At 36.2% G+C, this 25,145-nt stretch overlaps 2 protein-coding genes across 2 annotated transcripts; both read left to right on the top strand.

Moving 5' to 3' along the window:
- The first annotated feature begins 1,162 nt into the window (after positions 1-1,162).
- On the top strand, positions 1,163-21,380 carry LOC124166135 (2',5'-phosphodiesterase 12). Its single transcript, XM_046543795.1, has 8 exons — positions 1,163-2,012; positions 3,949-4,185; positions 4,742-4,881; positions 7,475-7,634; positions 9,915-10,167; positions 13,032-13,218; positions 14,458-14,654; positions 21,227-21,380. Exons 1-8 carry the CDS (start codon positions 1,417-1,419, stop codon positions 21,338-21,340), a joined length of 1,884 nt encoding a protein of 627 aa, XP_046399751.1. The 5' UTR covers positions 1,163-1,416; the 3' UTR covers positions 21,341-21,380.
- A 363-nt stretch (positions 21,381-21,743) lies between these two features.
- LOC124166136 lies at positions 21,744-24,147 on the top strand. Its single transcript, XM_046543796.1, has one exon. It carries the CDS (start codon positions 22,171-22,173, stop codon positions 23,113-23,115), a length of 945 nt encoding a protein of 314 aa, XP_046399752.1. The 5' UTR covers positions 21,744-22,170; the 3' UTR covers positions 23,116-24,147.
- Positions 24,148-25,145: the final 998 nt, after the last annotated feature.

Here is a 25,145-nt window from a genome sequence, read left to right as displayed (position 1 = left end):
CTCACAATCAAAATGTTCATCAGAAATGTTACCCCAAGTTCACATCGAATATTTACACCAATATATTCCTCAAACATGATTGCACATAGTTAGATGACATCAAAACAAAACCACTTAATGATTTTGAGACACATTCTATTCACGAAATAATGAAAAACGTAAAAAATACCGGCATGAAGATGTTCATCAAAAATGTTAACCGAAACGTTCTGAAGCCAAAATCACTCCCAATGCTTTAATTTGCATCAAATAAGCGTTCTAGTTGTATAATTACATGATATGTTTACCTATTTATTATTCACTATTAATTTTTATGAATAAAATGATGAAAATACAGATAAATGTCTCACAATCAAAATGTTCATCAGAAATGTTACCCCAAGTTCACATCGAATATTTACACCAATATATTCCTCAAACATGATTGCACATAGTTAGATGACATCAAAACAAAACCACTTAATGATTTTGAGACACATTCTATTCACGAAATAATGAAAAACGTAAAAAATACCGGCATGAAGATGTTCATCAAAAATGTTAACCGAAACGTTCTGAAGCCAAAATCACTCCCAATGCTTTAATTTGCATCAAATAAGCGTTCTAGTTGTATAATTACATGATATGTTTACCTATTTATTATTCACTATTAATTTTTATGAATAAAATGATGAAAATACAGATAAATGTCTCACAATCAAAATGTTCATCAGAAATGTTACCCCAAGTTCACATCGAATATTTACACCAATATATTCCTCAAACATGATTGCACACAGTTAGATGACATCAAAACAAAACCACTTAATGATTTTGAGACACATTCTATTCACGAAATAATGAAAAACGTAAAAAATACCGGCATGAAGATGTTCATCAAAAATGTTAACCGAAACGTTCTGAAGCCAAAATCACTCCCAATGCTTTAATTTGCATCAAATAAGCGTTCTAGTTGTATAATTACATGATATGTTTACCTATTTATTATTCACTATTAATTTTTATGAATAAAATGATGAAAATACAGATAAATGTCTCACAATCAAAATGTTCATCAGAAATGTTACCCCAAGTTCACATCGAATATTTACACCAATATATTCCTCAAACATGATTGCACACAGTTAGATGACATCAAAACAAAACCACTTAATGATTTAGAGACACATTCTATTCACGAAATAATGAAAAAGGTGAATAATACCGGCATGAAGATGTTCATCAAAAATGTTAACAGGGATATTTCCGCTAGTGGTTACTCATTTGTTTTTTGATTCCAAATATCAGCATAGGGGCGCTGTCATCGATGTTCGTCAGAAATGTATACTATGCCTCCAATGTCTAAAATTCGTAGCCACCCTGTCTCTGGAGATCCGTAACTCATTTTAGTGCTGTAACATGTAAATTACCATTGGAATGAAGATAAGGACTAATATCTTCTCCAGTTTTATTCAAGCTATTAATTATATAGGTAGGCGCAAATTTGCGATGGAGTGCCAGAGAGTTGCCACCGCTTATTTGCGAGTCGAAGATGCGGCAGATAAGTTTCAGTTTTCCTTTAACTTTTGTCATAAAAATGTCAATCGTCAGTTTAACTTCATTAGGTTTAAATCAGAAACTGTGCAAGATTTCTTGAACCGTGTTGCCAACAATGTCGGAAAAGTTGTGGAACAAAAGAATAAGAGAAAAAAGAAAAAGCTGAAACCAGCACATCAGTCTAATACCGCATCAGCTGAAGATGTTTCTGAGGAGATCAATGTTCAGCTATTAAAGGATGGGATTCCTGTGCCTCCAGAGCTGAAATGTTATGAAACCCTGGGTCACGATCGACTGAGGCTGTTAGTGTGTGATAATTTGTACGACATAGAGGTGAATGTCCCATGGGTGAGCTCCCTGGTGCTTCCTGATAGTATCCTCGCAGGTTTTCCTATTTATCCATGTAAACTTGACATAGAATTCGCTGGCAGAGAAGAATCTATCTTTGAATGGTTCAAAAGCATTGACGATAAACGGTAAGCTCTGGAATGCAATTGTGACTGGGTTTTTAAAAGTGTGTTATGAATGGACGTTTTATTTATTTGCTTGATGGAATTATTTTATTCCCTTGAAATGATGTTTTCCTTTCTCTAATCTCTGTGTCTATTGGTGTTACGGGATATGGTATGACCTTACCTCTCTCTTGCATGTGCTATAGTGAATAACTACCGTAAAATATGCAGAGCCCAATTGCCTCTTGTACAAGGGCCTACCTAGGATCATAACTAGGGGGGGGGGCCCATGCTCTTGTACACTATCTTCCCTCTTACATTAAATATACCTATGATTACCTCATTCTCCTCCTTTCTACCTCTGTCCCTGTTGACAAAGATGTCATAATTACCACTATCGACGTGATGACATTATACACTTCCATACCCCACGACGAAAGCCTTGCCTCCCTTATACACTTTCTTGACAGTCGACCTGTACCTCAGATACCTAGTACAGACTTTTTAGTGGACCTCTTTCGCCTCATTCGCATGAAAAATGCCTTCTCCTTCAATGATAAATATTGTTTGCAGGTCAAAAGCTGCACCATGGGTAGTAGATTTAGCCTATTATACGCAATGTTATTTCTAGGTCTTGAAAAATCCTATCTTTCTACCAACTTCAGCCCTTACTTTGGCTTCGTTATAACGATGATATTTTCCTTCTCTGGCCTCACGGAGAAGACTCGTTGTGATCTTTCCTTTCGGCACTCAATAAGTTCTCTGAACTTCATCTCCCACCACACCTCCTCCTGAATAACATTTCTGTATGCTACAAATTCCTTAGAAAATAATAATTTCATCTCTTCAGTCCACATTAATAAACAATTATACCTCCACTATAGCAGCTGTTATCCTTCACACACAAAACAAGCCTTTCCTTACTCTTTCTTGTTTGAGGCCACAGAATTTGCAATAACCCTGACTCCTTAGTCACTTTTCTTAAAAATCTTCACCACTCACTTCTTCGTAGAAGTTATCCCGAGAAGGAAATATCCTGAGTAGGAAAATCCTGCACAAAGCCTATAAACCCAAAAGTCGCCTTCATAAAAACACAAATTCCTCTCCCTTTCCACCTCCTGCTTCCCTTGTGTGCAGGCTTTAAACAGAATCATTGAAAGCCTCTTTCTATTCTTTCTAACAACATAGCCACTGGAAAAATCTTCTCTAATTGCCCATCCTTAGCCTTTCATCGACCACCAAATCTGTCTTCCATACTCAAAACCACCAAACCACTCTCTAGGTTCACATCCTAAACCAAAACTTTACCTACCCCATGCCTATGACCCCGTTGCAAAACCTGTTCGATCCTGCGTGAAGAGTTGTCGTAATCGCCTCCAGTAAGTTCAAGAACTGCATTACTGCTGACATTTCAATGTCCGACTCGGCCATTGTCCTCAGAGCTGTGAGTGTCAAGTGTGAATTTTCGACACTCACAGCCCTGAGGATGATGGCAGAGTCGGACATCGAAATGTCAGCAGTAATGCAGTTTTCGACCTGGTAGCGATCCCGCAAACTCTTGGTATGTTGGTCTAACCACCTTTTCACTCAACCCTCCAGGTTAATTACCATCAAGCCATCACATCTCTCAATCTGCTGATATGTACTTTATTCTTATTTGTTTAATTTTTAGTTCCAATTCTTTCAAACAAACGTAAGACTTTCTTACGTTGACTATTTGTCAAATATTGTCAATCCTTTGTTTTCAAGTCGCAAGTCGGACTTCTGCCATATTGTGGTATGACAATATGGCTTTTTCTTTTTGTTTGCAAAATATTGTGTGGATCTTGTTAAAATTGTGTTTGATGTGTCACTTTAAATAGAGTCTCTATATACAACTTTTGACATTCACCTTATACTTTCAATGTTTTCAGCTGAAAAATTCTGTATTTTTATGCTGTTTCTTTTCATATTTTTCCAGTAATAATTTCTCTTGGACCAAAGTAGGCGAAGGTTATTTTTACACTCCATTGACTAGTGACATAGGCATGAGATTAAAAGTAAGTTGCACACCAAGACGGAAAGATGATGAGGGCATTACTTACAAGGAAGGACCAGTGGTGGAAGCTATTTCTCCTACTATTGTTGAAGCTGGTCCTGGAAGATGCCCTTTTGAGGATCGGCATGGATTTACTTTAGAAAGGATGAAGTGCCCTAGGTGAGGATTTGATTGTTATTCTTCAATGATGCATGATCTGGTATATTGAGATGGGGTTAACTCTTGTGTCAGTGTTTCATTTCCGAGCCCTCATGTGGCTAATATGTATGTTACAGCCTTTAGCTGGTTATATTTTTGTCTTTGTCCAACCCTTTACCTGCATTCTTATGTGTATGGATATGGTTACTGCCACAATTATTTCAGTTCTGTCTTAAAGAAAAATGTTCTAATTCCACAATTTCCTCATAAATACATATTTAAAGTATGAAATTGGTGTGTAGCTTTATTACATTATGAATCATAGTAAAAGAGAAATCTTTACTGATAAAAAGGGCATGGAGTGGCTCTCATGCATGAATTCATTTTTAATTTCTGAATTATACATTTGCTCATAGTTACGTAACGGTCTTATAATAATTGCCTGCAAATCTGAATCAGCAGATTCATGTAAAAATTATGTAATATCCCTTATAATTAGTTAAATTTAGGTGCTACAGCATAGAGCTTTGTAGAAATGGTCTATAAACAACGTCCTTGATTGCTGTCCTGATTTCAGTTTTCGTGTGGTGACTTACAACTTATTGGCAGATACTTATGTCGACTCAGATTACTCACGGACCATTCTCTATCCCTACTGCCCCCCCTATGCGCTGGCAATAAACTATCGGAAACAGCTTTTCTTGAAAGAGCTTATGGGTAAGTAAGAGAGATAAGCTCTCCTGTTTCATTTCAATTTAAACTTACGTATTGATATTTCAATGATATTTAACTCATGAAGTTCATTCATTGGCATTTTGTGAGATTGTTTGTTTATTGACATTTTATTCTAAGAAATGGGCTTTTAAAAATATGGGATTCATATTTTAAGATACGTATTGTAGGGTAATTTCCTGTTGTCCACTCAACAAGGTCTGTACATCTCTTGAAAACATGGAAATGTCGGTAAATTTTTGAATTCCGCAAAGTGTCAGGGAAATATCAGTGAAAACTGATTTTTGGGATGAACTATTTTAGAGATGGCTTCCGTAGTTTGGATCCCTATTGTTTTTTCCATTGTGGAGTATCACTCGTTCTGTGTTCTTGTAAATGTTATTAAGCCAATGAGAGTGCTTAGATCACATTGAGGGATCTTAACACTGTTAGACAGTCAATGGAATGAGAGCTGCAGACATTAAGGGGTTAGTGAAAATGACTGGTAATCAGGAAATGATAGCTCGGGCTATCATTTTCTTACTTGTAGAAAAGCTATTGCTACAGCCATCTCTCAGAGGGACCAAAATCAGTAACAATTCAATGAAGGCTCTAAAATTATTATTAGTATGAGTATTAATATGAACTAAAGCATCTATCCATTTTCATATTCTAAAACACCGTATTCTCAGTCGACCCTGTATGGCCAACCAACCCTGGATATGACATTAGCCCATACATGAACTAATCTCACCCTACATACACCACATCAAGCCCCACATATGGCCTTTTTTGGAACCAAATGGGCCCTACTTGATATAGGGTACATGAACCAGCCCTACACCTTACAAAAACATTGGGGCCAAATGTCGTCTGCTGATCACTTTGATTAAAGAATTTACGTTATAATCTGTATTAAGGGAGATGAGCTCTCAGGAACTATTTTAAAATGTACAGAAACACAGCAGAAAGGTAATAATACTACCACATTATGACCATCAAGTGAAATAAAAAATGAAATTGGTTGAAGAATAATAAGTACAACATTGTGGTTACATCACCTTGTTTCTGCGAGTATACATTAATATTTTTCATGCTTGGCTTTTGGGACGCTTTTGAGAAAGTAACACTTTGTTTACGTATAACCAAAGAAAATGCATTTTCATGCCGCTATTTGCCACGTACATAATAAACTTAACTATGGAAGGTAAAAGCGAATGACGAACCTTGATGATGCAACGTAAGTTCCCATATCAATGATAATATTTGCCCTGTACTTATCGCTATCTTGAAGACCACTTTTGAAGTAATTTAAAGACAATTTGGATCTACTTTTGGCTGGGTATGAGAGTATTTGTAGCGATAATTAACATACTGACATGACCTTGCAGACGACACTGATTGTTTATTTACCCTAAACCGTTGCCCCAGCTATATGCCTGAAAATTTTTCTTAGATTTATAGTAAGGTCCCATTAAGCAACCAGAGTGGGAAAATGGCTCTGAGCTATCATCTACATCATCTCAGAGAACCTGATGGCGGAATCACCTCCCACCACTTACGTAGGGTCGACTAAGAAACACCTGAAGGGGACTCTTGTTATGAAGGGACAGATATGTAGGGGGTCGACTTAGAATGCAGGCCTAGATGACTTCCGTAACAAGTAATATGTAATGCTTTTTAAATGTAAAAATAACATCCATATATTTATTTTAAAGACAGTCATCACTTCTTGTCATTTTTATCAGTTTATTATCTTCAGCCTCCTATCCATTGCCCTGCGTTTTATATTAAGATCTCTCTAAATATTCACCAGTAAACTAACAATACCTCATCTATTCTTCCATTGCCTATTTTCTTTTGACTGGTCTTGCAATGCTATGGGATATACCCCTCCTTCAACTTGATTTTTTTTGTCTAACCTATTTGCTCTTAAGTATATTTACCTTAGATCGCATGGTAGAAAACAATGAAGTCAGTTCAATGCTCTATGCTTTACTTATTGAAACCATGAGGTTGGAAAAGAAAAGCTATGTTGTATATTCTAAACACACTTTATTAAAATATACATTTATCCCAAATTCCATACATAGCAGTGATATACTATTGTAGCGAGAGAGGTAATGATAAACCTCTGCAATACACTGATATAGTAGTAGTCCAATAGTAGTTTTAATATACCTTTGATGAGAGATGAAATTATGGCAACTTTGAGAAATAAGTATGAAAACAGTTACATGCTGGTTTTTCCAAGAAGATTAAATCTTTGTTTATATTTTTACTATAGTTTCATTTTTATTTCTTAGTAATGTAGTATTTGTTGTATGTGTAAATAATTGCTTTACAGTGTTTTTCATCCTTAGTGAAATGTACGTATGTACAGTAAATTTTTTTCTGGGCCCCGTTAGGTAGAAAATGCCTTGTGTGTTTCTGAAACAATCGATGTATGGTGCCGAACATAATAAATGGTTTAAGGAACTACTAATTGGATAAAATTGTTGTTTAAGTGTTTTTACCGTACTTCTTCTACTTGTAAGTACTTTGCCCTATCATAGTTTTTCCAACGTCTGATTAAGGTTCTTCCTTTTTTTATTCAAAGGTTACAATGCAGATTTGATTTGCCTTCAAGAAGTCGATTCAAAAGTGTTCGAGTTTGATCTGACTCCAGTCCTTGGATCAATTGGATTTGATGGTGTCTTTCAGCGTAAAGGAGGTGTGGTTGAAGGACTTGCCTGCTTCTTCCACAAGTCTAAATTCAAGTTTGTAAAACAATCATAACTCACGCCAAACTTAATTTTTTTTACAATACACATTATTTTGACTTTCTTGGGTGGTTACAGCTTGTGAAAATGTGGAAAGTACTAACCTATCTACTGTATCTCTTGTTAGACTATTTGTTCACATCATCATGGTACAATTTTTTCCATAAGATAAATGACTTAAGAAATATAGTCATGTCATGAATGTGTCATTTTACTTTGCTTTTTTAATTACACAGTAGAAGTGTTTTTTTCTAAACTTCGTATTTAACAGTGGAAGCTTGACCTACGATATGGTGCTTTTCTGGCTTATTAGCTGTACATAATAGGGTAGTTTCCTTCATCAAAGAAAACGAAAGGCATTGATTGCGATTCGTTACCCACCATTATTGTATTCATAATATACAAATTATTTCGTTTTGGAAGTACCGGTTTAGACAAATGGCAAGGGTCAATTTTATCGTCATTTGGTAAAGGCCATATTGGCGCCCAAGCGATGCCACTCCACGTGACGTCACAGGGACCTAGTTTCTATACGAGTATATAGGAGTTTTACGTCGTCTGAGGGTACCAATGCATGCATGAGGCACAGAGCTCAGGGAAACATGTCTCAATAATCACCTATTAAAACTGGCTAAGGTCGGAAAATTTTCTTCGTTTGATAAGGTATTAATAATCCTTATGTAAGGCAAGCGCTACCAGCCAGTATGGTACTCTGCTACCTGCTAGCATCCTGCGTTGTATCAGCGCTCAGAGCCTCGCCCCAAGGTCACCTCAGTTGCAGCAGCGGGAACCAGAACGACATTACTCAGAGTTTTTCCCGGCATTCATACTTACCCGACGCATTTTTGCGCTCTTGAAAATTTTCACTTTTCATTTAATCGCAAAAAATAGATATCGTCATTTAAAAATCTAAAAGCGTGAAATATGTACTCCAGGAGTAATAATCTTTTGATTTAGGCAATAAAAAAATAATAGGAAACCACCCTATTGTCTTAGCTCATCTCTTGGATCAAAAGTTCAATCCTGTTTGAATTTTACATCAAAATTTTTATTGGAAGGATTGTGAACTACTTTGATGATTTTAAATCCGTGGAACAGCCAGCTTGGTAACCAGAGTCCACCTGCGAGTGTGCTAATGCTCAGAGAAAAATATTATGACAGTTGAATGTGGCAAATCTGATTTTAAATCCATTTTTCATTAAGTTACTTTAATTATTTCACTTGAATGGAGTATGTATTATATATTTTTATATTCTTATTAGTGAAAATGTCATTTCTATTTGACCGTAGAAAATAAATATTTGTATGATATTTTAAATATTATGAATGAACCATCGCTGTGTTTGAACACTGTGTTTGGGTTCATAAACTACTAATGAACTACACATTTATATTGCTCTAAACTAAATTTTACCACCCCATCCTTATTGCAGTTACGTATTCATCTCTTGTTGTTCTGAATGATTCCTGCTGTTTTAATTACCTGCAACAAAAGGAAATTCTTTCAAAGCTTTATGGACTTCTAACACTCCGATGTTATTTGAAAACCAAATTCAATCAGGTGCATACCTTCACAGGAATATGTGGGCTTAATTTCAAATCTAATAAATTTAGAAAATCTGTATGAACATAAGTAAGACTTTACTTATGTTAGGTAATAGAATTCTTGTGTCACATCATGTCAATCATTAATCCAAAGATTGGTTTGATAGAGCTCTCCACTCAGTTTGCTTATGTGCTAATCTTTTAACTCTTGCATAGTTTTTCTGTTTTACATACTTGATCACATGTATCACATCTCTGTTTATCCAATGCAATTTTTGCATTTTCAATGCCAATAGCATTTTTGAAAGTGCCTACAATCAAGTGAACTTGATTTGGAGTTAATATGATCATCTTGGGCAACGATCTCATATATTTTTGTGGTTTGTAATTTGTTGGTTCGTAATTTGGCATATGAGATCGGTGTCCTTGATCATCAAGAGAACTCAAAATCAAATTTAGTTTATTGCTTATGCTTTCAAAAATGCCCTTACTCTTCAGTTCTTCCCTTCCACCTGTTGTTCAATTCATCAAGTTGTCAGTTTCAGAGTAAGAAAATTATTATTTCAAATTGTAATAAAGCTGTATCTTCTTGTTAGCTGATCTCTGTTTTCTTCATTTCTCCTGTCTTCCTAAAATATTTAGAAACCTCATGGGGAAAACACACACTTGTGTGCATACACTTTCACAATGAACAAATTCATTTCAGCATTTTAAAGCTGTATCTTGTTTTAGGTTGGTCAAAACATGCAGTGTGACCCTTGGCAGAGAAATGGAGTCCAATCCAGTGTTTGCTGAATTTCATGGATCCGTCAAAGGCTCACGCCATGGTCACTTACTCCTGACAAAAATGGCCGACCTTCCCACTACTCTTCTCGTTACAATTTTAAGAGTTGTGGAATGTGGAAGCATGACAGATCATCATGTTATCATAGGAGGTACTCATCTCTACTTTCATCCAATGGCTGATAGCATCAGACTTCTTCAGGTATAGATTTGAGGAAGGTCCACCTTTCACGCCTTTTTTTACGAAAGTCTTGGAATTATATCCTTCATTACTGGAAATAATTTAGTTTTTAGGTAGACATTTCCTGTACCTTTTGTTATTCAATGATTGTCCTTGTCTCCAAATGGCAAAGATAGTATTCCATCTTACTCTTATGGCTTTAAAATTTTCATATAGTATTGAGTTAACTTTTTATTACATTGTTATGTATTAATTAATGTTTAATTTCAAACATTCTGCTTCATCTTCATTTCCCACTTTTTTATTTATGAGATGGTGTTGTTTTCCTAAGTGTCATTCTCCAATTATCTGGCTGCAGTTTTTTTGGTCTTTCTCTTACTCTAAAGCTTTTGGTCATAATCTTGCAGATATTACATTGAAAATGTAAACATTTGCCAAGGTTATATTTTCGTGCTGTTTAGAAATTACGATTTTTCTAAAGCAGTTATCATAGCATCGGTGGGTGAATGAATATGAGAATGATTTTTTATTCTCCTTCGGTTTTTGTAGTTGAGTGATTTTTTTCGTTCTACTTAGCCAGCTAAGGATCCTATCCTTGGGGATTAGTTTGATAGTTTTGGCAGTATTACATTTTTCCTGCATACTCTGTTAGAAATAATTGAAAATCCCATTGAAGTTGGTAAGCATTTCAAAAAACTGTTCTCTGCTGTTGTAATTTTTTTATTCGGTATCACTAAATATTAGCTGAAGGTTAAGGATTAATATTCTATTCCCATGTCTTTTTAGGATTGGAATATTGTCATTATTTTTGTGAAATATCTCATAATCCCCCATTAATATACCCTTGAGTGGGTATAAAGTAAAGAATTTGATTTGGTGTAAACCAACAGGAAATAACATAATTAACCATGGGTGTACCCAGCGAGGGACAGGAGAGGGCAGCTACCCCCCTAGAAGCAAAAATCACAAATGGCTTTAACCCTGAACTACTGGCACGGTTTATTGAGACGTTAGTACTGGCGTGGGGACATATCAGATCCCCAAATTATTTATTTAATTTCTTAATAAATACCGATATTTTGTCAAACCACCGTGCATTTTTGAAAGTTTAAATCATTTTCAATGGTTGTAGATGAGTATATTTTGATATTTTCAATATTTAATATTTTTTTCATATTTTTAGAAAGTTTTTTTTTTGTGAAAACGGAAAATCATATTTAATTTTCTCTTCATTCAGGTCCTGGGAACTAATAATTCAGTTATAATAACAAAATGCAAAATAAAGTAATATACACTTTTTTGCATTGAAGTAGTGTATTTATTATTAATAATAATATTAAATACACTGCTTCACTTCACAATGGTAATTACTTTAATGCAAAAAAATATTAGGTATCCATAACGTAACCAGTGGCACGGGGACATGCATGTTGGAGTCCCGAGATCATTTTTCACAATGTTTGCACTTCACAAGGGTGAGATAGACAGACAAAAACCAGTTTGGTGGGGGTAGACTTGAGGCTACTAAGTAGCTAAGCGATGTCGCCAAATCACCCTGGAAGTTAACAACAAATTTACAAGCTTGGGGATCTATCTTCACCCTGTGCCATTAGTTAAGGGTTAAGGAAAATAATATTTTTTCAAGCAAGTAATTTTAAAAACTAATAAAGAGCTGTTACAGTTTCCTTAAAATGTTGATTTCGTTCACCTTTTCCATGCTTAAATCTTACCTACAACTTCGAACAACCATGGTTTGCCCCCCCACCCCCACCCTAGTTTTGATACTGGGTACGCCCTTGTAATTAACCCTGACCAAATGCAAAATGCATGCCTATGGACATTTCATTTTTAGATAATAATGTATCGTTAATGTCTTTTTAATTTCTATTTAACTTTTTTTTGAGAAAACTAGTGTTTTTACAGAATAGATAAACTTTTTTAAAGCTATTGCTTGTGGTGGTCATGGTGATAAAAAAAACTTTTTCCGCTATTTCACCGTGTCAATATTTGGGTTATCCCAGCATTGTGTGATCGATACCAGTTGCTTTCTCAGAACCTTAATAATTTCTTTCAAAGAACTTTGTAACTCATATTTTTTACATGATTAAGTAGTTTGAATGAAAAATGTTGACTTTCCGTAATCAATTTAAGTTACACTGCAATTAAAAAAAGGCTTAAGATAGTTAAGTGAAGTGGAGTACATATTTAATCATGTATATATGTTAGAGAAGCCTTCAATCTTTTCTGGTATTATGACCATTAAACTAAATAAGATTGTAAAAATGGATAAGTAATCTTATTTTATCAGTGGCATTTGAGGGCCTGGCCAGGAAACCAAACCCTATAAAACTTATTAACCTATTATCCGCTCATATTAAAGTATGTGTTTCCCCACCCAACAGGAGTGGTCCAGTAACATTATTTTTACATGGTTTAGCTTTGTGAATAGTGAATCCCTGCTACTTAATTATTTTGAACTGTTTGGACCAAGTTCTTGTCGTTGAAAAAAAAAGAAAATATGCATCAAAATATATTTATTAATGATCAAAATGTATATTTAAAAACATGCATTACTTCTCGAGTTGTGTGAACTTCAATGTATACTTTTAACTTCCCTGCAAAAATGCTAAAAATGGCGGGCCTCAAGTGCTTGTCAAATGTAAAGGATGCCAGACCAAGAAGTGTTAAAATATGACCAAACAGAGAGAGAGAAAGTAGAAATTATTGGACTGTCCCTTTTTATTTGCTGTTTTGTATCCTAAATCACCCTCATTTTGCTAGGAAAGATGAAATGCAGTGAAAGCATAGAAGTGGACCCTTTTTCAATTATAGTGCTGTCATACCCTTTTTAAACTTACCAGGATACATATATATTTCTTTTTCAGACTGGAATGGTACTAACTTATTTGGAACACATTGCTCAAGAGATTTCGCATGAGTTCGGAAGAAAGCCTACGGTTTTATTCTGTGGGGACTTCAACAGCACCCCTGATACTGGAGCATATAGGCTGCTGACTACTGGGAGAGTAGAAGTTGATGATCCAACATGGGATTCTATCGAATTGCTGGAAGGTAAAGAAATGGAGAATAAAATTCTTTTTACTGGAACCATCTAGGCCCATGATGGATAATATTTAAAAGTGTACTTCATAGTAACATAGCTTATATATTGTCAGTAATATAGCTTATATTGAGGTGGGTGGTCCCAAAGCACAAAATCTTAGCCTGTAGGTGCACATTGTGGGAAACAAAAATTTAGTCTCTACGGGAAAGAATGGAAGAGTGGATGGGTGTGGATTCCGGAGATAATTTGCCCTCGGTGATGTTATTTATCATCTATGCCAGTGATGCGTATCGTATGAAACAATCCATGCTTTCAAAATACATCACGTAGTTTACCTCTGACAGAGTGTGTGAGCATACATTGCCATGAATATCGCCAAACCAATGACCAGTTGTGCAGTGCAGTCAATCTATCTGTGGAACGGGCAAGTTGGCACTGCTAATCAACCAATTAAAATAGCATTGCAACTTGTACAATATGTACAAGGTAACTTGAGGTCATGCTAAATCATTTTCCAATTGAAAGGAAGTAATCTTGAGTGGCAATTAACAAAATTCCGATGAAATTGATACCTGCATGTAAATTCCGGGTTGATTTGACATAATAAGATAGGGAAGGATATGAATGTGTCATTTACAATTGCAACTGTGATTCATCCATCTTGAAGTAATGCAAAAATGAATTTGCAAAATATGTGTGAAACATAGTGAACAGTCATTACTTAAGAGAAATAATTATTATTGCCAGTGATGTTTTGGAGCCAACATTTCTAAAGATTACATCGATCATGTTCTGTAACATGGTTTGCTTCATCAAATGCAATATTCAGTTCTAGGAAGTGATAAAAGTGTAATCATTACCGTTACTTTGTTACTAGAGATTTAGATAAATGATAAAGAGAAAATGCATTTTGATTAAAACTTGTGAGGAAGGGTGAAGAGGAGGAGTCAAGAAAAAGACCAAATGTATTTTGCCATTCATTCATTTTCTGTTAAATAATAGCTATTGTCACATTTATACTTCACAAGTAAGACTTGATACACATCATTCTATGGCCAGAAATGCCTTTGTAAACTCTCCATGAGATAGATGCAGTTACCTAAGCATGGCAAGTCAACTTTGAAAGAAGTCATTGTTTTGATATTCGTATGTATATGAACTCACTGGTTAATTAGTGGTGGATGTGACTCCCTTAATGAGGTGATGCTAAATGAAATTCATTTTACTTTTTCATTTCATGTTTGCAGGGTATGCCGATGAGGCTGAAAGAATTGAGAAGGAGATGACTGAACCTAATTCAAAAGGAATTACTCTTAGTCATTCACTCTCTCTCAATAGTGCTTATCAGGAATTGCCTTTCACAAATTTCACATCTGGTTTTGTCGGTTGTTTGGACTACATATTCTACTCTACAGATGGTGATAATCCTCTCAGAGTGGAGCAGGTATGTATTTTTGTATAAATTAATTATTTTACTGATTGATCAGAAGGTAAAACAAAGCTTATTGCAAAATTTTCAAGTACATTCTCCCATTTTTAACAAGAAGAAATCTTGTTAAAAACTGTGGAAAGGATGGCAATAAAATCCCAGGAAAAAGAGAAAGCCTGGAAACGTGGAGAAGGATGACCACGGCAAATGTAGGAGCTATGTTTGCTGAAGTCTATCGGGTGAACGTAGCAGATACATAGCAGTTAATAGCAGCGAAAGGGTTAATAAAACTTCTATAATCAATGTGATAAACACAACTATTCTCAAAGGAAAATTCAAAGATTAGGAAGTTCTCATTCCGAGGATTCCCATGATCCCAATTAATATGCCCTTAGAGTTAAAACAAATTCAATTGCCAATTTGTGTTGCATTCGCGATGACGATTATCAAATCACAAGTTGAGTGTTTGTGCTCTGAATCTAGAAACTCCATGTTTTTCTCATCGTAAAATATTCAATGCATTTTCACGTGTTGGTAAACCATCCACTTTATTTGTTCTTCTGCCTGATAACAAAACAAAAACTGTTTATATAAGAAAGTACTTGACTTTCGTGAATATAGCCGAATTTGTGGGGTAGACTGGAGCACGTCTACACATCGGGCTCTGGGGCAGGTTTACGCAGTGCACTTTTCTGAACCGAGTTATATCTAGCTCCTTATAAGTAATGGCTTATTAATGCTGCTCTCTAGGGACCATTTTCATGAGATATTTAGCGTCAGTCAAGCGTTGATCTAGCATTGTGTAAACTTGCTCAAGTATGGGGCAAAACTTGGACCTAAATACATTTTTTTACGATTAAAAATGAAAATAGGCCAACAACTGACTATGCATTAAATTTTGGCTTTATTAAATGCTTAGTAAAACCAAAATGTCTAAAATTCCCTAAGTTAAGACATAAAAATTATAAAATTCATTTAAATTAATCCGCCTATGCATACCGCGGTCTACCCTATGTAGATTGAATAAAGAAAATACGTTTCTAACAAGCCATTTTAATGGTTATAATTGTAGTTTCATTGATTTTTTTTTTTCAAATTTATTGTAATGAGCCAAAAATTATTAAAATTGGTACGGTCTGTCTTGATTTAAATGGTGTAACTAAGCTGTTCATTGATTATTAGGTGGTACCACATTTGCCAGATCAGCTAGTATTTTCCATAAAATATAACCTGAAAATCTCAGTGCATTTTATGTGCCTGATTAGCCAAGTAATATATTACTCCTAAGTCCACTTTTATGGATTATTTTACACATAATCACTTTTTTCCATCCACCTTCCATGGCATAGCACTATGACTGACAATTAGAATAGCTTATGGTTTTTATTGGTGCCTTCAGATGTGCCAAAACATTCTCTACAGTCATACTCCATGGACATCTAATGTTGTCATCACAGTTTTCATCTCAATCCAGATTGGTGCTTAGTTGTACGTATGCTGTGTGTAATGTATAGGGCCCCAAGTTGAACAGGTAGTTTGGAATGAGCTGTGTTCAATGCTATACCTAAAGCATTGTGCCATGATCATCTGAGAGCAACCTGAGTGATTTATGAAATAGGTATTAATGAAAGAGTAAAGAACTGTCAAGTATGAAACTTGCATGTTTTTTTAAACATTCAATATAAGTTTAAAATCATGAAATCAAAGCTTATTTTTCATTTTTTTTTGTATTTCTGACGTTTCCCCTGTGCAATTGAATACAAGTACATAAACACGTTTGACATTCTTCTGTTAATCATATCTAATCCATTTGAAATGTTTTAAAATTAATCTCTTCTCCACCATTTTCCTTGAAACTATTATATGGGTCTGCGAAAACATAGTTAGGTAAATGCCTGGAATCGTATTACTGGTTTAATGTATACTTATAGCCCTGAATTGAATCACACAGTCATTATTTTGTTGTTTATTTGATTAGTCTTCTATAAATGCTCAAAAATATTTATCATAGTGCTAATTAATAGTTTCTTTATTGCTGCTAGTCTCATTTATCTGTCCACACTTACCTAGTTATTCCCCAAAATGTTATCTTACTTTTCCTTTCTTAACATTCCCTACCTCAGAAAATATTCAACCTGATAAATGGAAAGGGCCGGAAAGATGCAGGTGAAGCATAACACTGGAACCACGGAAAAGTATTACTCATGAAATGGTCAGGAATAGATTATCTGGCACTTTTGATTATCTGCTTGGGCTGCCATTAGTATGGATTGTCAAAGCTCTAATATATGTCAAAAACTAGATCTGTTAGAGTAGTACATGTACTCCCTGACTTTCGATCAGTATACGCTCTGAATACTTGGTTGTAGGTTGGAAAGGACGTACTCGCTAAGTATTAAATCATCTACAGGCCAAAATCTAGTATAAAAAATTGCAGTTCCTAGATCAACTGGCATGGATTTGCTCTGTGAGGTAAACTTATTTTTTATGCTGGAATCTTTAATATGTATATCTAAGTATAAAGAGTGAAGATAAAGAATAATGTCTTGTTGGGAACTCATTGCCGCTGTGTGTGTGCGATTGCCGTGAAATTTTCAAAAATAAAATTTATGGGCATTTCAAAACTTGTATTACAAAATAATTTTGGTCATAACTCCACTTGATTGTAAGTCAGAAGGTCGTAAGGTGGACAAAATGAGAATCTAAGGGGGGTTCTTAGAAGATTACAACACACCAGATCCAGGACTCAGTACTACAAATGATACCCCCGTAGCTTCCGGGGAGGGGAGTGGAATGGGAAGGAAAAAGGATTGAGGCGCCGCAGCAACAGGAGCCGGAGCCCGAGGATGCCTCAAAGGGAGGGATAGGTGTGGAAGGGTAGGATCGGGAATGCACTCGCTGCTATGAAAGGGACCAGGGCCCACTACTAGCTAAACCATACTTTATTGTGCCTATGATTTTGGAAGATTTTACTATAAATAAGTAAAATCCAAAGAATAAATCGTTGGAAGTCGCAAGGTGGACAGTAAGTCAGCGAGTACCTTTACTAATATCAAATTTGGATTCAGGAAGTCGAGTATGCTAGCTTGAAATATCAGTATCTTTCTGTGGCAGACCAAGAATACTTGATGCTGCTCGGGGCTAACTACATAGATGGTAGTTGTCCCTTAACTAATAGCTAAGGTTCAATTTGGGGCAACCCCCTCAACAGTGCTCAGGGTTTGGATCCGAAGGTGTTTTTGGGCCCATCGTATCCTTAATACCCTAGCCAACACATTATAAATCATTGAGTTACAGTGAAAGGAAAAAATAAGGAAGGTGCTTATAAGTAAGAAGGTTGGCCTTTTCTTATGAGTTTCTTATTGCCAGGGCGACGAACATCGAGAGTAATGACAAGATGGAGGCCTAACTTTCAGGCCTACGATAGATGATGTTATTATTCCATCATTTTAGGTATTCAGTGTATTTTTATATTATGAACAGAAATAAAATCATACAGCCATAATTCGAAAATCATTCACATTTATTAAATGATGATGAAATTAAGGTAGTAAGAAAGAAACATGCTTTCACATGAATAATGATGTATGATATAAAACTGCCTGAAAGAAAACTCTTATATCAATAATTTATGCATCGGATTATCTGAGAAAAAATAAAATTCATAAATGTAAGATTGTGTGAACGTTGAATGAAATCTGTTTGTTTCATGCATGCAGCATCTAAGTTTTTCTGTATAATTACAATTTAAATTGGTATGTATGCCTTACACCTGAACCTGACAGTGGTGTAGTGGTTAACGTGTGCGGCTAATAAGTTGTAGGTAACAAGTTTGATTCTTCCTGGTATAATATTTTTCTCTTTGCCCATGAGGATAAAGTATGCATATTATGCTTAGCATCCTCACCAGCAAGTCACTTGCAGTTATATGCAGATTTAGAGGGGAAGGTGACCCCTCCCCAGATGCTTTAAAATTAGACAAGATTTTTATTATGGTTATCATTACGTTCTTTTATTTTGTGTATTATGGAGCCTCAATCATTTAATTTAATATTAATAACTCTCATATCAAAATAAAGGGAATACTTTCTTCAGTAATTGCTGTATTTTGTTTTCAATCTCAAATATGAGAAGACCTGTCAGACCCTTGTGCCCCCCCCCCCCCCAAAACCCTGGATCCGCCCCTACTTGCAGTTGTTAATTGTTTTTCTATTTGCTGGAAACTCTGTTCTCAGTTGTTCAGGTCTTATTGAGACTCACTGAATTTCATCAGTAGGCTTTAAATTCATATCAGGCTGAGCCTCTAGCAGGGTAGCATGTGTAATATGCTGTTCTGCCACCATTGGTGCTCGTCCAACAGAAGTGACTTAAGTCAGCCTGAGGATATTTGGAGTATGCTCCTATACGGAAGTGAGGCATGGACAATGACCTCAGCGGAGAAAGCAAGGATAGAGGCCTTCGAAATGTGGTGCTACAGAAGAATGATGAAGATCAAATGGATCGACCGAGTTAGTAAAGAGGAAGTCCTAAGAAGAGTGGGAGAGAAGAGAAGCCTCATGAAAACCTTAACAAGAAGACGGAACAACCTTATAGGCCACATCTTGAGACATGATGGCCTGATGAAGACAATCATCGAGGGACAAGTGGAAGGCAAGAACGGAAAAGGAAGACCTCGAACAAAATATATGGAACAAGTAAAGAAGGATGTGAAAGAGAAGAAATACGTAGGTGTGAAAAGATTAGCTGATAGGAGAACTGAGTGGAGAGCTGCGTCAAACCAATCCTAGGATTGTTGACCAGTGATGATAATGAGGATATTTGATGGCATTCCTTACCTATTCCTCCGTAAAATCTTATCCTTGCCTTATATAAGTCCTTCAGCTTACGATAAGCTGCTTATCATGTTTTTCCGTAAGAATACAATAAGAAACAGATAATGCTCTTACTTTGTGCTATCTGGGACACTACTGCTATTCTCTCGGGACACTACTGCTATTCTCTCACCTGCCACTCTATTTACCATCTCATGACCCCACTTGCTCTGAAACCAAATTTTCTGATTGCAATTACCTATTCTGACTTGCATTTCTCGTTAGCATTGGTGAATCTTTCCCCAGCATTTTTTAAAATACCACTTACTGTATCACACCTATACTCATTTTACCCTTTGCTTCTTCCTCATACAACAGCAGTTTAGTTTCTGGATAAACAATCTGAACTAGGTTTTCAGTCTTCAAGTTTATGAGACATGAATTGTACAAACACTAATTAAATAACGTAAACAGTAGGGTATAAGCCAGGAATTTCATTGGGAGGGGGGGGTCTAAAGCCACTGGTACTGAACCTTCACTACGACACTGACTGTAAATGTTCAAATAATTATTTTTAGGCAAATATGTATGATTATTTCATTTTAGGCATTTAATAAAAATATCTTAGGCATGCTGTGACTAGAGTGGATAGTGAATTTGTAATTTTTACATGCAATCAATTAACTTATGGAAAGGGTGCAAAGTTTGTATAGAAAGCATGGCACTTGTAATAACAGAGGTACTAAACTAAATATTGCTAGGAAAATGTTCAAGAATGGATGATATATCCCTTCCAATTATTAGTTTTGACTTTTCCTTCTAGTAATTGAAGCTCTGCTATGTTTGTAAATCATTTTTCTCCCCATGTTTAAGTAACTTTTCTGTATAATCAAGAATATACATTTATCAAAAGTGGTAAGTTAGTGATTAAAAATAATCACAAATGAAAAAACAACTTCGTTTTCTTCCACTAATTTATTTTGACGGTACGACATGTTTCGACCTTGAGCGGTCATTTAAGAGTACAAAATTTTGTCAAAAGTCGGGTAAATTTATACCAGGAAGGGACAAGAGAAGTCAAGTCCCTTCCTGGTATAAATTTACCCGACTTTTGACAAAATTTTGTACTTGTAAATGACCGCTCAAGGTCGAAACATGTCGTACCGTCAAAATAAATTAGTGGAAGAAAACAAAGTCGTTTTTTCATTTGTGAACTTCAACTTCCACAAAGTTGAGCCTGACACCATTGAATTAAAAATAATGGTTAGGTTAGCACAAAAATAAATATTCTGCCTCACCTGTTTAGAGGAATTTTTATGTGTATTGTACAGTGAATCTTCACAAATCAGTCACTTAATAGTATTTCCTCAGTAGCTTGTGGAAGTGCAGTACTTAAGGGAGGCCTCTGGAATTTTTATACCAATTTCAATCTGCTAATCTTTAATATTTTCTAGAGATGTGGCTTTCTCCTAAACGTTTATTTCGTGACTTTAGGAGAGAACCCCGGAAAGGTCATATATGTCAGCTTCATAAGTCACTAAATTATGTCAACTTTTAAAAACAATTTCGTGGTAGATAATTCCTGCCAGTTCATCCCTAGTAGCAAATTTTCTTCTGAAGTTTGTTTATATTTTCCATAAGTTGATTAATCCATATTTCCTGTTAATTTATGGTGGTAACTATTTTATGCTTAAAAATATAATGGCATGGGTCATTTTTTTGTAGCGTAAATAATAATAATAACAAAGTTAACGATTGGATTTCTTCCTATTGCAGGTAGTACCTTTACCTTCGGAGGAAGAAGTGACCCAGAATACTGCTTTGCCATCTATTGTTTTTCCATCAGATCATCTGGCTTTGGTGGCAGACTTACGTTGGAGTACTTCTTAGTACGTCAGTCACTTGAAATAAAATGTTTTTAATTATCAAATTGAATTTTTCTTCGAGAATGGTGGTGTAAATGTTACCTATTAACGCGAAGGTGTTGATAATATTTTGTGGTTCTGTAATTGAGTGTAGTCCACGCTGGTATATACCGGCGAGTTCCAAACATGAGCAATACTCGCCGGTATAAATTGTTATTTCAATATTTACTGTGGTTTTCAATACTGCATGCGACACCAGTATTGGTAACAGCAAGTTGGAACTCACTAATAGGCAAATTTATTCAATACAATGTTCGAATAGGCAAGTACCGTCCGTCTTGATAGTAAAAGTATTTCTTTTTAAATTTACCAAAACCACCGGGAAGAAAGCAATACTGAATGTAGCTGCTTCAAGAGTGAATTCGTTTGGTATTAGACAGTGGTGTGCTTTTCTATTACATGACGAGAGTCCATTTTGAATATTTAAAATCAACGGACTGCATTTGTTTTCGATTGCATTTCATCTGCTCTCTTGTAGATGTCGCAGAATCGCGAGATGGCGTCCTTCGCTTGTGATTGGTCGTTAGGCAGCCATTGACGTCATCCTTTTATATTCGTGTACGCGCAGATACGTATCAACCGCCATTCCAGAAGTTCCCTGCGAACGCGGTGGCAGTGATTGAGACGCACGTCTTGGTGACTGGCTTTGTTTATTTTTGACGGCGGTTAATTTGGATAACTGAACCCTAGAAGTAGGTGAAGTTTAGTGGTGTATACCAGTTGTTAGGGTGGTTTATTGTTTCTTACCGTTCGTCGCCCGCACGTGTTCTATTGGGCAAGAACGGATTGCAAGCTATGGCTGACGAGGCTCGAAAGCTTATCAGCCTCTCTTTAACCAAGATAGCTCAGTCAAGAACGCAAAAAGGTGGTGTTTCTCTTCACCGCAATCTACTTGTTGCTACTGTGCTGCAGAGAGCTCGTTGTGTGTATATGGAGGAATCTTACCACATGGTTCAGCAACATCCTGTGGAGTCTAATCAATCATCCGTGATGTTTGGCGAAAACCAACCCCCGGATTATGAAGACAACCCTCTGAATTTTGATGTTTGTGGTCACATTGCATCAGAGGTAGTTCTGGGTGACCATGGTGAAAGTGATAGTGCTGATCAACAGTTGTTTATTGTGCATGAAGGGGATAAGGAAAATCAGTCCCCACCAGATTTTACCATTGAAACATCGTCGGTTAATGTGGAATCAGATTCTAGGTTGCGTGATGACAGCTCTATTTTGAGAGAGAAATTGGAAGGTAATTCCTCATCTCAGATTGCCGTCTCTCCACCCAGTGAAGTTTCACGCGCCTGTCCTTCGCCTGTATCACCTTCATCGTTGAAAAGGAGGGCTGTGGTAGCTGAATGGGAAACGGAGGAAGCTATTCTCTCTATCCTTCCTAAGAGACCCAAGAAAGAAGACGATGTGAATGACGATTGCGATGACAGTGTTTTCCTTGACGATGTGGTCACTTCGCTGTCAGATTCTCAGTCTTCTTCCGAGGAAGATAATGAAGTGACGAGTATGGAGATTGACAGAATTACCAGCCTTGTTTCAATCTTTAGTTTTGGTGGATTGAGTGGGAATGGGCATTCTGGTGAGGTGTTTAGTGGATCTGTCGTTGTTGGCAGCTCATCAGAAAGTGTAGGTAAATTAACCAAGTCAGTGTCCACCCCCGATTTGTGTTCAGCTCAAGCTAAGGAGAGTGGTGTTGATGTAATGCAGAGGCCATTTCTTGCAATGACAGTCTAAATGGTGAGCTTGTCCCTATTGTAAATTTGTGAATATGTATTTATGAGCTTTTTTTTGTTTCAAACGTTTTCAGCCGCATACTATTTAATGTATATTGATATGCGAGTATTTGACATTAATACCCTTACTACCTAGCTGAGGTTAAGGTGTATTCAAGGAATATATTGGGTAGTGTCCCTTTACTTAATAATTATTTTGCATTTATTTAAGGTTTAATTTCACTGTGATGGTTTAATGTTTTGCCTTCGTGCGTGTTCCTTGTTTATTTAAACGTACGTACTTGATCGTACACTGGCAAGATTTTGGTATACTTGAAGTGCCTTCTGCATGATGTTAATGGACTGGAGGTGTATATTCAGATGACTATTTTTGAACTCCCTAGATTCACTAGCAGTTATGCCAGTGGTCTCAGTGATTTTCCAACTGTCGTACATTCTCTCTGCTGCATACAAATCAGTATTTTTATATCAGTTTCTTGTTCCTTTTTGGTAGTAGTAGATCGTACTATGTACTTGCTCTTTTCATTTAGATTGCAAGAACTGTAATCGTTACGTTGAGGGCGGTCACGAAGTCTTACTTTCCAAAGTTACCTTGATCAAATACTCTCAAGGTTGATGAGTGGTACTAATGCTTGTATTCTGGGAAATTTACAACCCGAATTTGATTTTGTCTTCTTGGCCGTTGTTATTATGTATATCATCTCTTACGACTGGAGTAGTTTCTTGTCAAATGAGATGTTCCACGAATGTTAAGTTTCGATAATGGAACCAAAGGCTGTTGAATAGCATTAGTTTTCTTGATTCAGTTAAATTGAATTGTAAATATCCCTCCGTCACACAAGTGAACATATGTCTCTAGCTTTGAATAATGCAAGTTGGTGCATGACTGGAAAATAAGATGTCCATGAGATGCATTGATCCTCTCCACAAAGGACCAGTGAGTTTTCCTAATTGTAAAGCTCTGTTTTAAGAGTATTATGTTATATATTCATATGAGTTTGATTATAAAACAATAAAATGTAATTTAAATCTATGTCAAATCTATTTATTTACCTAAATCCTTGTTTTCCATGGTATGATTAGCTCCAAAATAGGTATTTGTTGTTGCTTTTAGTTTTCCTTGAATGGGAGCGGGCTTCAGTCATGTGGTATTGATTCGCCTGTAGATTTCCGCTAAGTGACTCAGCATGAAGCTATTCCCCAGTGAGTCATCCAATTGTGGGGGGGAACTTACGTACGGAATCGGCGGCATCGTAACATTCAAATGTACTTTAGTGACTTTTCATCATCATGAATTACTTTCAGTGTATTTAATTATCACTTAAATGGTTTGCTTGGTGAGTTCGAGTGGGGTCTCATGCCGTAAGAAGCTGGTGTCTTATTGGCGGGCATCGACTACTTCAATACGAAAGATACTGGGACCAGTGCTAGCCGGGTAACACCGCACATCACTGAATTATGGGCACTTCTGAAGTGGGAAAGTTTAGTTAAGAATATCTAATGTGTTTTGGGTACACTCTGGGTGATGAGTAGTATTTGGGTCGCATGTTCAATCGGCTGAAGTTGTGGTCCTACCGGTTACTATACCTACTACTATTGTGCCCATTTTTCAAGGTTGTGCCATTGAGTGATAAGTTTGTTTGAATACACCAGTGAGATACGCAGATATGCGTCGTAGGTAAGTATCAGCTGTTACGTCATGAGAACGATGGTTTTCGGAATTACAAAGGTAAGTATTTACTTCAAATGGTTAAACGATTGGGGGGTTGATTGTATAAAATTTGTCGTTAAGTATAATGGCCGTCATGTAGTTGATATTGTCCGTTCTATGAACATTTCTTTTGTTCGCTGTTGTGAATGCTCAGTGTGGGGTCATCTGGCCAAACCATTACCTTCTGCCTTGCGCTGGTTGCTTGATCGCGGAAGTTTTTTTTACCCAGACAATCTACAAGCTATATTTCTTTAAAACTGTCATTTTAAAAGTTGTTCGCGTCGTGACAAGGTTTCTAGTATCTACACACCTATTGTAGT

This window comes from Ischnura elegans, chromosome 9 (assembly GCF_921293095.1).
Source record: "Ischnura elegans chromosome 9, ioIscEleg1.1, whole genome shotgun sequence".
In the NCBI taxonomy this organism is placed as follows: domain Eukaryota; kingdom Metazoa; phylum Arthropoda; class Insecta; order Odonata; family Coenagrionidae; genus Ischnura; species Ischnura elegans.
The sequence above is the reverse complement of the archived record's forward strand: the minus strand, read 5'-3'. Positions and strand labels throughout refer to the sequence as shown.